The 15,848-nt window shown below is 27.3% G+C and overlaps 2 protein-coding genes across 3 annotated transcripts; both read right to left on the minus strand.

Moving 5' to 3' along the window:
* Positions 1-1,603: 1,603 nt before the first annotated feature.
* Positions 1,604-6,660, minus strand: LOC113372963 (importin subunit beta). 2 transcript variants are annotated; one of them, XM_026613293.1, is made up of 6 exons: positions 6,501-6,660; positions 5,596-5,837; positions 5,131-5,311; positions 4,602-5,048; positions 2,123-3,854; positions 1,604-1,819 (listed from the first exon to the last, which is right to left on the minus strand). In XM_026613293.1, coding segments are annotated over exons 1-6 (2,643 nt in total). In that variant the 5' UTR covers positions 6,541-6,660; the 3' UTR covers positions 1,604-1,818. The 2 variants fall into 2 exon arrangements, with proteins under 2 accessions (XP_026469078.1, XP_026469077.1); XM_026613292.1 differs by lacking the exon at positions 1,604-1,819 and having other exon boundaries at positions 2,119-3,854.
* Positions 6,661-7,202: 542 nt separating this feature from the next.
* Positions 7,203-10,466, minus strand: LOC113372159 (transmembrane 9 superfamily member 2). The gene is given in 10 exon segments (XM_026612489.1): positions 7,203-7,902; positions 7,905-7,998; positions 8,067-8,226; positions 8,301-8,506; positions 8,592-8,684; positions 8,759-8,885; positions 8,961-9,175; positions 9,268-9,551; positions 9,820-10,081; positions 10,142-10,466. Coding segments are annotated over 10 exon segments (1,980 nt in total). The 5' UTR covers positions 10,274-10,466; the 3' UTR covers positions 7,203-7,495.
* Between the last annotated feature and the right edge of the window lie 5,382 nt (positions 10,467-15,848).

Raw genomic sequence — 15,848 nt, forward strand, 5'->3', positions numbered from 1 at the left:
TATTTACACTATCAAAGAACAATGCATACTACAAGCACCCAAAATGACTATCTGCTGCAGCACACTTATATTTATTAAAAAAAAAAAGAAAAGAAAGAAAAATTAAGCAGCAGTGAATTCATGCTCCAGTTTAAAATCAACATAAACTTGTAAGTAAACACGCCACACGCACGTTCTTCTTTTTTTAAAATATTTCCAAACAAAATAATTAATTAATTTACAACTTCTAAAACAAAATGGCAAAAAAATAACGCTTGAATCATAATATATTTGATTTACGGATGTTGAAAAAAAAATTCTCAAAGTATTTTGCCAATAATGTAAATATACACTAAATTTACAAAAAAAAAAGTAGTAAATTAATGAAATTTCAGTAAGTGAAAACTTATTTTAATAACCATCGAATGAATTGACCCGATTTGAAAAAAATATTTTGATATTCATGATTCAAATTAACAGTACTGTTACGATTAGCAGTATCATTAAGCAAAAACCGAGTTGCATTAAATTTTAACTATGCCTCATGAAAGGTAATGCTGCTATTTCATTCGCCAACTATAGTCACTCAAACAATAACACCTCATTAAAGTATCTTTCATAAATAGATTCATACTAAACGTACAATAACAATATTCTCTTAAGATTAATTTCATTTAACAATTATCACACTAATGATTGAAAATTAATAGTTAAATATTGAGAGAGCTAACGCAAATTTATTTCATATTTTGAACAGTTCAGTTTTTAGTTTATGCATTATGCAATTGAAAGATATATTTATATAAGTATATAAAAAATTAAAAACTTTGCGAGCTCTCTCAAATCACAGCAGTGTTTATTATGATTATGTCAAGTAGTCTCATTAAAGATTCATTCGATAAATCAAATTAGTACAACATTTACATTGGCACACATTAAAACTATTCAGACATTATAAAGTTTAGTTTCAAATTTTCATAAATTAAACTTTGTTACACATAATTTTGTCCATAATTGAATGTATTCAAATAATTTATAAAATTAGTGAATATTGGAATGTGATATATGCTTATATGTATACATATAAACACATATATACATATACCTACATATACATATACACACATAAACAAGAATATATCATGATATGCATGTGTTTATACATGCATATATACATTTGCATATATGCATGTACATTACATGTATATGTATATAGGATATGTCATGAGCTCTTAACAATTTGTATTATGAAATTTTACTCAAATAATTTTTAGAGCATTTTAGCAATTCCTAAAACTGGATCGAATTCTAGTTTGTACATGCATTAACAAATACCAAAAACACACAAATTTTATTCATGAGTCCAACTTGCAATAGAATATAGAGGCATCCAACATAATCACAAATTTCAAATATTACATACAACCTTAAATCAAAAAGTCAGAAGAGCACTGATAATACAAAACACATTCATATAATCAAGAAAGACATTCTTCCTCAAACAAATTCATACATCTGATTGTATTTCATACAAAGTAATGCCAAACAAAAATAAACAGGACAATTGTAGATGATGTAAGCAATAATTTTTATAGAATAATTTATACTCAAATTTATTGTTCTTGCTTCATTTCATAATAACCAATTCAAATTGTTGAAATATCAAACCACTGTCGCTTGAATTTAAATCTGAATGTTACGTTCAAATTACAAATAGTTAAAAATAAAATTAACATAGGCCAATATTTTATCTAAATCCTAATCCTTATGACTGTTAGACTTGATCTTTTAGTGAAGTGCGACCACAATTTCATAGAATTTATTTTGATTGGAAGTAAATCTGAAAAATGAATCACATATAACCCACTCAGAAATAATTGCATATTAAACATAATGGAACTACATGAATATTGTGAACACAAAAACTTTTAGCAGATTATATAAAAGGCAAATAACATAGAAAAGATTGATATTGTGTCGAAGGATTTTGCATATAATCCTCAACATTAATAAAAGATTCAATATAATTTCTTATCGAAACAAAATAGTATAGAGGTTTTACTCCCATTTTTTATAAAAAGGAAACAAAAAGAATTTGCTATAAAAATTTATGAAACCAATAAAAAGGTTATAGTATGCTTACCAACTGGCGGCAGCAGCAGTAGACTTAAGTTTCCGAATTTCTTTTGTGGCCCATGTCGCCAAAGTTTTCGTTCGGCTAACACGAGATCTTCTACCAGCTGTGAGTAACTCAGTAATAGGTTCCATATCAAGTAAAGGTAACATTGCAGCACCAAATGAAGTACATAAATCACCTACAAGACCAGAAGCCAATGCAATGTTAGTGTCAGAAACGTCTTGATCCTGGGAAACTACAGTTATAAATTGGACAATAAATTGAACATGCGACTGCATCAACATAACATCAGGATTTGGAGTAGGTCCATCGCCTTTCAAACCCTGGACTATACCAGTATATGCCTCAAGCACACCTTCTCGTAATTCATTTAAGTAATCAATCATATCAAAATCACTTCTGTCAACATCTGCTTGTGATGCTTGAGCTAACATTTGCAGTACGACCTCAAGATATTTTTTAAATTCAGGACCTATGCTCAATGCTATATCACCAAACACTGAAAAAATTTGTGGCTTAACTGAACGATGTATGGTGCTGTCACCCAGATTTTCCAATAACAATGTCATAATTTCGTCGCAATATGGAAGCACTTTAATTTTGAGAGCTCGCCATATGTCGCCAGTTAAACCCACTGCAGCCCCACAAACTTGATATTCTTGGTGATTTTTTAAACCAATGCAAAGATATGGTTTGAAGGCTTCCATATATTTTAAAAAGCCTTCTCCTAAAACTTCAACCAAAGTTGAAACGGCCATCAAAGCATCCTCTTGTACACCACCTGCTTTGCAGGAATTTGAACTGAACATAGAAAGTAATGCGCTCATTATTGCATCAGAAATTTTTGGAGCATCCTCTGGATTAACTTTTCTCAAAACTGATTGCAAAGTTGCACATAATAGTGATTGTAGATCATTAAACTGCGACCTATCACTATGGGTTGCAATATGGCTTTCCATCATCATGACTTGTTGCAATCTTTCCAAGATAACGATTGTAGTTTTTTGTACAGTTTCATAACAATCTTTTGGTGAATTTTTCACCATTTCCATCAGTGCTTCATAAGCAGCTGATCTAAGATTAGCCTGAGCCCCATCTGGTCGATCAGTTGTTTCCAAAAGTTTTTGTACAATGAATTCAAAGTACTGTGATAAACAATATGTCTCAGGCTGAGAGTTTTCATCAGCACCTTCAACTGCTTCATAACTGGCTTCTGCCAAGCCTGTAAATGCCCAACAAACATTAGCAGCTACTCTTGGTTCTGCTTTCAGACCATTTACAAGACTCTCCAGCAAAGGCTTTAGATAAGTCTCGTTTATTGCGGCTTCAGGAATTATTTCACAGATTCTACCAAATGTCCAGGCAGCAGTATCTCGCACGATTACACTTGAATCATACATCAATTCAATCATTGTAGGCATTGCTCGTTCTACTAATGGTTTTAAAGTATTTGTCTCTAATCCACCAAGAATTGAACCAAAGGCCATCAAAGCAGCATCTCTGTACCTCCAATTTTCCGATTTTATATTTTCTTCAATAAATGGTAGAACATGTGGAACTATTTCATCTTCACAGCATGTTGCCAGCAACATTAAGCACACACCAGCGGCTTTAGATGGATTCCAGTCATCTTCATCATCAATTTCTTCTTGTTTTGTTAATTTTTGCATAAGAATTGGTACTAGATATTTCAAAGCTCCTCGAGCATAATGTCTAGATGTTCTCGTTGGAGGACGGCCTAAAAGAAGAACTTCTTTAATCAATTATTTTTATTCTCTAGTAGATTATTGCATCACTCATATACAACTGTAGTTAATTTTATAATCTTAAAAAACTTTCACTGAAGAAAAATCCAAACAAAAAAAAAAAATCCATCTTCAAAAAAAAATATAAAGAATAAGAAATAATATCAGTCTACAAAATATTCTACATTTTTATTACTTCAAGAAAAATTGAATATCATTTACACATTTTTATTCCAAAAATATGTTCAAAATATATTTTGAACAATATTTTGCATAGTGCCCCAATGAATGAATCAGCAAAAGATAAATTAATTTAACTTTTTTTAATTGCCTACATTAATGAAAAGATTGTTGCAAGTATATACACTTATATCCTTAATCTTCTTTATTTTTGAAATAAAACATTATGTTTATAGAATATTTTATCACATTATGAAATTTTAATATAAAACAATGACACCTTGTGAAATAATAATAATTTTGTTCTGCCTTATATAAAAAAATATTTATAGTCTAACAAATATTATCCAAAATTTTAAAGTTTTTAAAAATAATTGTTGTTCATATAGAATCTATGTAAGTTTCACATTTGACGTCCAAATTTATGTAATTTTATATTAACAGTGCAGTTTTCATTAGAAATTAGTACATTAGAATTAGTACATGTATTTTATATCAACAGTGCAGTTTCAAATATAAGCCATTTGTAAATAATAAAGGTATTATTAAGTGAAAATTACCTGCTTCTCTGGCTTCAGATTCTTCAATTGATAAATCAACCTCTTCATCACTAACATTAGACCAAAATTCAATACCCTGCAATGCAACTTCATCATTCTCTGATTTCATGGCTTCCAAAGTTATAGGGAAAAGAGCCTGAGCCATATAAGGTTCCATGTATTGATAATATAAAGACAAAATTCTGACTAAACATTGTAGAGCAACAACGCTGATCGATGTATCTTCTGATTGAGTTGCATGACAAACAACTTCCATAATAAAATTTCTTTCAGTTTCTCTCTCAAAATTAGACTTTGTAAATTCAAGAGAGTTGAATAAAGCTGTGCAAGCAGCATGTCGAACATGATTGCTTGGTTCAGCAGAACGCATGCCATGAATAATAGCAGTGAGAATTTGATTAGATTGAGCAGTTAAAACATCAGACTCTATATCCTGACAAATGTAACCTGTATAAATAAACATCATATTTAGTAATTTTTGAATAAAACATAATAAAAATTGAATGTGATTCAGAAAATAAATACATACCAATAGCTTCTAAAGAAGCGACTTTTTGCATCTCTGTAGAACTGGGTACAACAACACTATCAACAAGACATTTAATTAAATCTGGCCACTGTCCTACCGGTAGTTCAGCAACAGCCATATAAGCAACACACTGCGCTGCAGAACTAGGTCTAGAATTTTCTGTACCCAGAGCTTGAAGGATCTACAAAAAGCAATAAATATAATATAAACCATTAACAACAAATTTATTTTTGTCAAAATATTACAATAATCTCGCAAGTAAGATATGGAATGCTCATTAAAAAAAATCAAGAAAAGAACAAAGATTAATTTATTGTTCATCAATTTAAATTTTTAGAATTATTAAATTATTTTCAAGTTCATAAATATTTTCATACATCAGATGCTAAATAGATATAACAAGTATGAAATCAATATATATATATATATATATATATATATATATATATATATAAAGTATATTACATTTTTCTTTATGTAATTCCGAACATCTTCAGGAAAACTTAACCAGCGTTGTTGAAATTGTTGTTTGATGGTTTCATCTTTACTAGTTAGCTGATTTTTTAATTGCAAACCAGCTGCCATTCGAGTAACAGGACTATTACCACCGTGTACCAAGATATCAGAGAGCATTTTGAGAAATTCTGACAAGTTGCTGGCAGCAGCTTGCTCCAGAAAAGTTTGTGCTGCTTCCAACTCATTTTTATCTGAAAATAAAGTTTTTAAAATAATTCAGATCTATTTTCTATTATTTTTATCCAGATATTTTTATTGAGTTCAATTATTTAAACATTTTAAAATTTTACATGACAAGACTTCAATATATGCATATTTATGTATATAATACTATTAAAAATATTTTAACCTAATAATTATTGATGGCAATAATCTTCAAATATTTGTTGGATATTATTATTATTATTCTTTAATTTAATAGCAGAAATGATTATTAAGTTCAAAAGTTTAAAAGTGATTGCTGCATATAAGATTAAAAAAAAATACAAATTGAAAAATAATCTAAATTTCAGCCATACCGCAATCAAAGAATTAACAAAACGATATTTATTTCAATGCGAGGATTAAATATTTGTGAGAAATAATATCTATAGTTATTGTAACTCCTATGATTGCACTCGAGTTGCATTTTGCACAATTGCAAATTTATAGGTTAGAGGCTAAAACTAAATTTATATTTTGGCAAATAAAAATCAATAGAAATAGTGCTCGCACAATTAATCGTATCTACAAATTATAAAATGAGGTAAAAGACTGAAGAATACTAAGAATAATGATATGCCGCCATAGGGTATTTGTAACGAACTTTCATGAACAATAACCTTGCTTTCAAGTGAATAAAAGAAGAAACTCACCTGAGGATACAGTCTTTTCGAGAACTTGTATAAGCTCCATTTTTACCAATAGTATTAAGAAACAGTAAAATCCTTCTTATATCACCACATCAACTGATAAATAGTAAAAACGTGCACGATTTTAATTTGCTTCAAAATGCTCTGCTTGTCTACTGCCGGTAAGGCGAGGCGATTGGCCGCCAGTCTGAACTGATGCGCAAAACAATGACATATATTGATAATGAATTGAAACGATAAAATTATCGAGATAATTTATTTTTGTTGATGCAAATCAAATCAAAAACAATTTTTCATGAGAATTTTCATTATTCATGAATTTATACTATTTGCTAGTTCTGCAAAATTCATTGACAACGATGAAAATTAATAAATTATTTTTCATATCGATATGCAAAAGAACATAACCAACAAAAAAATTGTTGGTTCATTAAATGATCGAAAGAAAAACTCATGGCGGTCTAGAAAAATTCTAGCCGGTCGTTATTAAACATTTTTTTATTTTATTCAGACATTCCTTTCATATAATTTCAGTAGTTTTAAGAAAACTAATGAACGCATACTAAAGCATATTTTCCTGAATACTATCCATTAATATTAATAAAATAAAAACGTTTTTTTCAAACGTAGATTATATGTACATAATTTATTATTAAACACGAAAAATAAATATGAATGCATAAATAAAGAAAAAGCTTAGGTTCTCTGTTCTTTTCAGTTTATTAAAAGATGCATTAATATTATTAATTTTTCTTTTAATATAGTTATATTAACATATAATACAGCATAATAGAATAATTCTAGTAACTCAATTCTTAAAATGAATTATTACATCTACTCTTATCTATAAAAATATGTTGCTCAACAGTAATATATTAGAGACACATCGACTACATAATATTCATACAAAATGCTTAATACATGAAGTAGTACAAAATTTATAAATTCACATACCATCTTTTTCTTAAAAATAAATTTGTTTAAAATTTAATGTGCATTTAATCAACCTTGACAACACTATAAATTTTTCTAATGAACCAAAAGCAAGCAAAAAATCCAATTGAGCCTGTTAATAAAAAGAATAAAAATACAATAATAAGGGTGTAACCAAAATAAAGAATAATCGATGCAGTGTCTTCTATGGATAACTTTGTGGCGAAATAATGACAACAATATATAAACAGATAAACGGCCGTGAATCCTGATGTTAGGAAGGATCTCCACCACCAATGATAATCTTCAGCACATAAATGGAAATAGCACAAAAGGACAGTTGTTTCCGAGCAAGTTATCACAAGAATTAAGAAAACTAGAAATAGGAAACCAAACATATAATACATTTGGCTTGACCACAAAGAATTTAAGATAAAAAATAATTGAATGAAAATGCATCCAAATGGCAAACTCCGCCCATTATAATTCCAGGGATAGGCTGTGTATATATTGACTGGTCTGGTATTTGTCTTGGAATTTGGTTTGTACGAACAGGATGCTCCAGTGCCTAAAATATTTGGTTTAATTATTTCATCTTAAAATCTATTCAGTTATTTATCTCCATATTCACATTACCCTTTTCCTGAATCCGAAATATGATCCTATGAAAGTGAGTGGAACTGATACACCAAACCATAAAGCAAGCAGAGCAATTAAAGTACTGAATGGAACAGCCGCTGAACTGCCCTTGCCCCATAAAATTAAGTTCAACAGGAAAAATAGACAAAAAACAATCCTAAAACATAAATTATAATATATCACATATTCAAAATATGCTTATATAAATCAATATTAATCAAACATTCTAACCCTGGACTGAGCATACTGGTTAAGATAACATTTGATTTCCATTTTTCGCCTCCAAAACTTTTATAAATACGAGATGATACATATCCTGCTGGAGTTCCCAATAAAACATATAATACCATAGCACAAGTCATCAGAGCACCTCTATTAGCAGGACTTAGAAATCCAAGGCAAGCAAATGCCAAAGTAACTAAAGTCATACAGAATACCTAATGCAAATATTTAATATTATTAGCATTTGTAATGATGCATTAAGTTATATGTTCATGATAAAAATAAAAAAAAAATATTCACCTGAATTCCTGAACCCAATAAGACTGATAAAAGCATCCCCTTACGTGGTGGTCGAAATACATCTCCATGAACAAGTTTCCAACCGAATTCTTCCTGTAATATTTCATTGAGTCATTACAATAAATTTCCTAAAAACTGTAATGCTTAATACATATATTATTTTATACCTGAGCATCTTCACCACATTCCATTTGGTTATATCTGGCAATGTCTTTATGTAAAGTCCTTAGTAAAATCATGGCAACCATGCCACTTAAAAATAATACAATTACTAACGAATTCAAGATACTAAACCTAAAAAATACGGAATAATTTTCAAGATACTTTCAAACACAATTATTTTATATGATGTTTTATATAATTATGTACCACTGAATATTGGTCTGAGGCATAGATTCTAGAATGTAGTCCCATCTTGAAGACCATTTAATAGTATTATTTTTTTGAAAAGTTATGGAATATGTGTATGCAATTTTTAACTCCTCATTGCTAGCTAATGGTTTTGAAGAAATTTCTAATGGAGTATCTTGTTTAGAGCAGTCAGGGTTTTTAATATCAGCATAATGTATACTTGATGGCATCACCTAAAAAATTTAATGAGTTAAATCGTTTCTATTATATTATGTAGATATAGTTATTACTTTGAAAATTTCTATTTATTATATTTATATAATACCTTAACGGATATAATACGTCCACTATTCTCAGAGACAGAGCTACCCCAATCTTCTTTATCAGCACTATGGTATGTAATAGTCAAATCTACGTGATTAAATAAATAATATGTATCAGGTTTGCGATAAGCCGGGTTTACAGCACAACTATCCAATTGTCCTGGCTTAACATAACAGCCCATTGGAAATCCAGTAGAACAATATTGCCTATTATTTTCTAAAGGATAGCACCAAGTCACAGGCATATTATCAACAATCCAATGGTGCTGATAGTTCAGACTCATTCCTATAAATTTAAGCGTATCAATATTTTAGCATATAGTCAATCATTAGTAATTTTCTCCAAATGAAGCTACGTTTATGAGATATAACAAATAATTGATATTGATTTAAATAAGTAACATTTAGATGTTACAACCAACTGAATATCTATTATAAATCTGAATAGTACATTAACATTGAAATACTTTATGTATTACATTCTTTACTTCATAAACAATGTTCAATGAAGCAATATTATGGTAAAATAAAAATTACATAAAAAAAATATTAACCTTTTTTCAGATCTGTCAGCTTTCTCTCACTTTCAACATCACCACCTTTATATTCCTTAGTGCAAGCAACATTACATTTTTTGTTACTTAAAAATTCAATTGTGTAAGCACTAGGTCGAATTCTCTCTCCAAAAACAACTTGTCCAAGATTTTCAACTGGTGAATTACTTTCATCACTTACACAAAAGTCAAAATGATGATATTCATAAGGTATTATTGATTCCTCTGTATTTAAGCGGTTCACATATAATTTAACTTGAGACTAAAAAAAAACATTGTGTAAATTGCATATATGAAAACATCAATTATTTTTTTTACATACTTTACAAGTATCTGATTGCTCCCCAGGTATGCAGTAATTTACTGGCGCTAAGCCGGGTAGATAAAATGATTGAACAATTGCAAAAGTAAATAATACTTGTAGAATACTAAATTTTACCAATATTTGAAGCATGATTGCAGTAATGAATCATAAAATTACAACACAAGATAAAAGACTGCTTGCGTCGCTCGCATTATATGAAAAAATTGAACACGAACGCAAATTATTGTATTTTATAAATAGGCTTCCATGCGATAAACGTCATCATTTTAATGCAATGTTAAAATTATCTTGATAACCTAGATAAAAGATACTTTAGATGGTCACTCAGCCGATTTGACAAGCCTTAAAATCGAGAGTCAGAAAAACTAATACCAACCTCCAAACCATGTGATAGAGCGCGCAATTTTGTTTTTTGAATAAAATTGAAAAAGCGCTTTCTGTACGTGACTAGTTGAACTAAAATTACTGATACGCATCTTTTGGTTCGCCTCTATGGCGCATACATAACATAGATGGAATAACTTTCTGGGAAAAACATTATTAGGGTAATTTCTAACACACGACTAGTTGTTGAGAAGCAACCATATTGTTATATTAACTTGACCAAAGTTAATTTTAACATGAATGTTTGATATATTTAGCAAAAATGCATGTGTGTGCAGTATGCATTTGAGTCTAAATTTGATCTACCTTCGACCTTTTTTTAAAAAAAACGGCTGTATCAATTTCAAGAATTTTCAATAAAATTGGGCGACGATCAGCCAAGGTGTATCTTTATAATTAGCACATAAGCGCTTTTTTCCAAAAATTCTGAATCCATTTAAAAACATTAAACATTGTTTGAAAGTTATCACTTAAGGTGCTGATTAGGTTTTGATAAAGATCGGTCAAGCTGTTTCTTTATACTTAATTTGTTGAAAAATATGTTTCTAGCGATATTAATAAATTTTTGCATAGTGAATCTAGTTTATTTTTTGGAAACGGATATTTTTATAACTTGCTAATTTAATTAAGCTAGTAGGATTGTTTTTGGATAAAATTAATATTCTATCGCGTTCTATTTACATTTGTCATTCGATTAATTAATATCATGCTAATTAATTATGCTTTTGTTTAAATTCTTTTTTGTTTTCATCTATTTATTTTGTATCATAAGACTGGTTCAGATTGACAAAAATAAAAAAATTAGGATAATATATACTATATATACTTAGATAGGAATTTAATTAATTTGTAAAAAAATACAAATAAAAAATATTATACTCATTATATAATTTAATTTTGATTAAATTTTTAAGCCTATTTTGATATAAACACGTTTTTGTTTCTAACATTGACATTGTAGATAGGTTTTTTGTTTTTAAAGATTTATTTATTTCATTTATATTAGATTATACATACATATTTCTATACAATTTATATAATCATGTATAACTATCCTAAGATATAAATATATAAACTTATATTTAATACTAACTAATAACAATTAAATTAACTTATAAATAAATTTTTAATCATGATAAAAATAATCACTGAAAACCATATTTACAATAATAATAACAAAAGAATACATATTACATATATGATTGGAAAATAGTCAAAAGACTAATAACATATGCTGATATGTAGATGGGTACATTATAGACATCAAAATTAGAAATTAGTTAGAAACAAAAACGTGTTCATACCAAAATAGGCTTAAAAATTCAATAAAAATTAAATTTTATGATGAGTAAAAAAATTTTTATTTGTATTGTTTTACAAATTAATTAGATTTCTGTCCAAGTTTTATCATTCTCATACACTAGCAACAGTAAAATTACTAATAAAGCAGGTTTCACTTTAGATAAAAATAACAATAAATTTACTGAAAATTTATCGATATTTATTATCTCATGGATCATGAAATAATGTCCTTGGGCGCAAGCGCTGCAACCTGCCTCTGGGGGTCTACTTGAACCACGTGCGTTTCAGTGAAAATGCTTTCAGTGATACGCGTGCTTTCCCTGGTCGTGCATCGTGGTGTGTTGTGCTTAATTTTTAATAAAAATAGATATAATCAAACATAAAAAGTTGTAATTTTAATTATATTAATAGATTACACAAAAGTGGATAGAATAGGAACATAGATTTAATTTTTCAAAATTGTAGACATGGTTTTTGTGTGTACGTGTGATTAATTTTTATAAAGTGATTACAAGTAAGTTGCATTTTACTCTCACACAATATTATAACAAAGAAATCTTGCCATTTTATCTAGATCTCTTTTTGTATTTTAATTTTATACTGTTATGTAATTATTAGTTCAAATTAGTGAAAGACCTTATATAAAAATATGTTTTTTTCCTCTGATAAAACTATAAGATAAAAAGAAATTGTTTGTTGAAAATGCCTATAGTGATGATGAGACTACTTTGGAATAAATTAATTTTTCTATTCATATTATTATATAACAAACATAATATTTATATATTTATTATATCCAATATGGTATTATTTATTTATTTATTGATTATACAAACCGTCAGTATAATGATATTATAATAATTTAAATAACTATTTTATTACTTATTTATTTATTTTTTAATTTATTTACTATAAACTTTTTTATTTATATTTATTTATTTATTTATATTTAGTTAATTTATATTATTTTTAAATATAAATAGTTTGTTTTATGATGATTTGTGTTTATATTATATTGCAAGTATTTTTTTTTAAGAATTAAATGAGTATTTTAAAAAACTTTTCAATATTTTTACAACATAATTATTTTGTTTACCAAATTTTTGCTTAATCATAAAATGATAAATATAAACTATGCTACAGATTTAGAACTACTTTTGTTTATTCTGATACTTTACTCTAGTTTATGTATTTATTCATTCATTTATATTTATTTATTTAAGCCATTAATATGCTCATGTTAAAATGTACACACTTGACAAAATATCAATTATTACAAAATATAATTTATAATTATTGTTTTTATATGATTGTTATTGTTAAAATACTTAATTACTTAACTAAAAACTTTTAATTTAAAAACATTTAAAAATTGTGAAACAAAATATTATTCTTTCATCAAAATACCTAAAAATGTATAAAAGTAAACTTATATTGTAAAAATACTTAATAATAATAATAGAAATGATAATGATAATAATTATAATAATAATAAGACACTTAAACTTGTTAAAATATCATAAAATAACCTAAAAATTTTTGAATAAAATAATTATAATGTAAAAGTGTTGTAAAGCTTATTACTAATTAAATACTTATTAATTTTTTTAAAAAATACTTGCAACAAACAAAATAATTATATTTAAAAAATAATTAAAATTAACTAAATATAAATAAGTTTATAGTAAATAAATTAAATAAGAAATAAAATAGTTAATAGTTACTTAGCCTTATTATAATATTATTATACCGACGGCTTGTAAAATAAATAAATAAATAAATAAATAAATAAATAATGTTTGTAATGTTCATGTGAAATGAGTTTGTATTATTATATTTTTTACCTAATAAAATGTATTACTTATCTTGGTTGAAAACTCTCCATATTTTGATAGGCCTGGCAAAAATTTCCTACAACTATTTTTCTTTAATATTAATTTTAATTTAGTTTAATCATGCCTGGATTGGTAGTTTAATCACTGGACTGGCATTTGATTTAGATAATTTAAGTTCTTTCAAATTTGCTGATGTTCCATAATGGAGGCGTTGTTATTAAAAAATATTAAGTTTAAATCTTGTTAAAGTTATTAAAATTATATTATTTTATTATTAGTATTTTTCTTAATTTATGAACAATTGAATTAAAATCTTACATAAAAAGCCAAATTAAATAATCATAAAATAAATATTTTAGTGGCAGTATCTGCATTTCAATAAAATTCCCTTTCACCACCGCACCTTATTCAATCCATTGTTTTAACAATAAAAAACACCTTTGCGTCCGCATCGCAGGTGATGTTTCATGTTCCAACTCAACTGCATATAATGATATACAACAAGTGTCTAAATAAGAGAAGATAAAATATAAAGGTTTTTATTTTCAAAACAAATAACAAACGTACTATTTACACACAAAGGATCAACAAAACGTACAAACATTCTTTTGTGCGAAACTGTTTAATTCGTTGTGTTTCACGCGATTGTTTTGACGTACACGATGGAACTGGAGCGATCTTTTTAACTAGGGCAGAATGTAATATATTTTTGTTTTAATTGGATATTTTATTTGATCTGACAGTAAAATGTACTTGATATACCCTTCTGTAAATAAATGTATATAAAATTTATTTTTATTATTTTATTTTAATTTATTTATTTATTTTAACGTCGATCAGAATTACTTATTTTATGAGCCGAATTTGTCCAGCAGTCAATAATTCTTCTTTTTTATTTATGTTCAGACTATTTAAAATAGAATCTCTAAATGAATATCTAATAGTGTTGGCTAATATATATTGGAACAATGCCTGTGAAAGGCGATATTCACTAGAGTTTGAATTTAGGATTTAAAACCCCAAATGCAAATTTAATAACATACTACTTCATATCAAGCAGCTTAGGATCAAACTCAGGACCAGTTTGTTAGAGACCACGTTCTTAACCATTAAATTTTTAAACATTTACCACCACAGTCATCTATGTAAAATAAATATATAAAATCTACTTTTTGCAACTTTTTGGTATCATTGTATTTTATATATTAAATATATTACTTAATCATACTTATATATTAAATTAACATTATCATACATACTTATATATGATATATTGCAATATCAGACAATGTATAATTAACTATGCAAGATGTTATTCCATAGCCATTTTATGATATTTATCGTAAGTATTATTTAATATTATTTTTTTGAATTTATATTTATTACACTATTATTTATATTTATAAAATATTACTCCACGATGTGTGGATGTCACCTAATTTTAGTAACTTAAAACGCTTTTGAAAGAGCCACCATATAGGCTTATCCCATCTGCCTAAATTCAGTTCCATGAAAATAATTATCGGAAAAGTTCCTATCATTGAAAAATTTGAATCTGAATTTTTTTCAGTAATTGTTTTGACGATATTATATGGCTTTTGAATGGATGGCAACCCATTAGTTGTCCAATTGAGTTTTGACTAATTAACTATACTCGAAGTATTTCTTGATATTTTAGTCTTTATATGCAGCTATGCCCGCGAGTGGAGATTTTCGATTAAGATCATGTTTGAGATCTATAATTTCTAGTAGATATTTGACATCAAAGCTGCCTGATGTCGGGTTTTGGCCGTTGTGGAAATCGAACCAGCAAACCCTGATCTAACGGACCGGCCACCGGTGTGCCCCTAATAGTATTATCTATTACAGAATGAAGTTTTACTATTAGAAAACTATCTTATCAAATTTGCACTTATAAATAATTTATGAAACAAATTTACATTCAAGAAATTTAATACATTAGTTAAATATTATATATAGAAAATTCTGACTATATAAATAAAAAATGAGTTTTTACTGGTAGTTATTTCTTCCATTAGAGTTTAGATTTTGTAATGTAAATTTTAATGGAAATAAAGAGATTTGTTCGAGCACTCAGTGGATTGGCCTTTTCCATTATTTTTTTGTTTGTTTCTGTTTTATTATATTGAATATCAAGCATTAACATTCATTTATTAAGTACA

This window comes from Ctenocephalides felis, unplaced genomic scaffold (assembly GCF_003426905.1).
Source record: "Ctenocephalides felis isolate EL2017-DRISC unplaced genomic scaffold, ASM342690v1 CF-g0.4_SCAFFOLD_01604, whole genome shotgun sequence".
Taxonomy (NCBI): domain Eukaryota; kingdom Metazoa; phylum Arthropoda; class Insecta; order Siphonaptera; family Pulicidae; genus Ctenocephalides; species Ctenocephalides felis.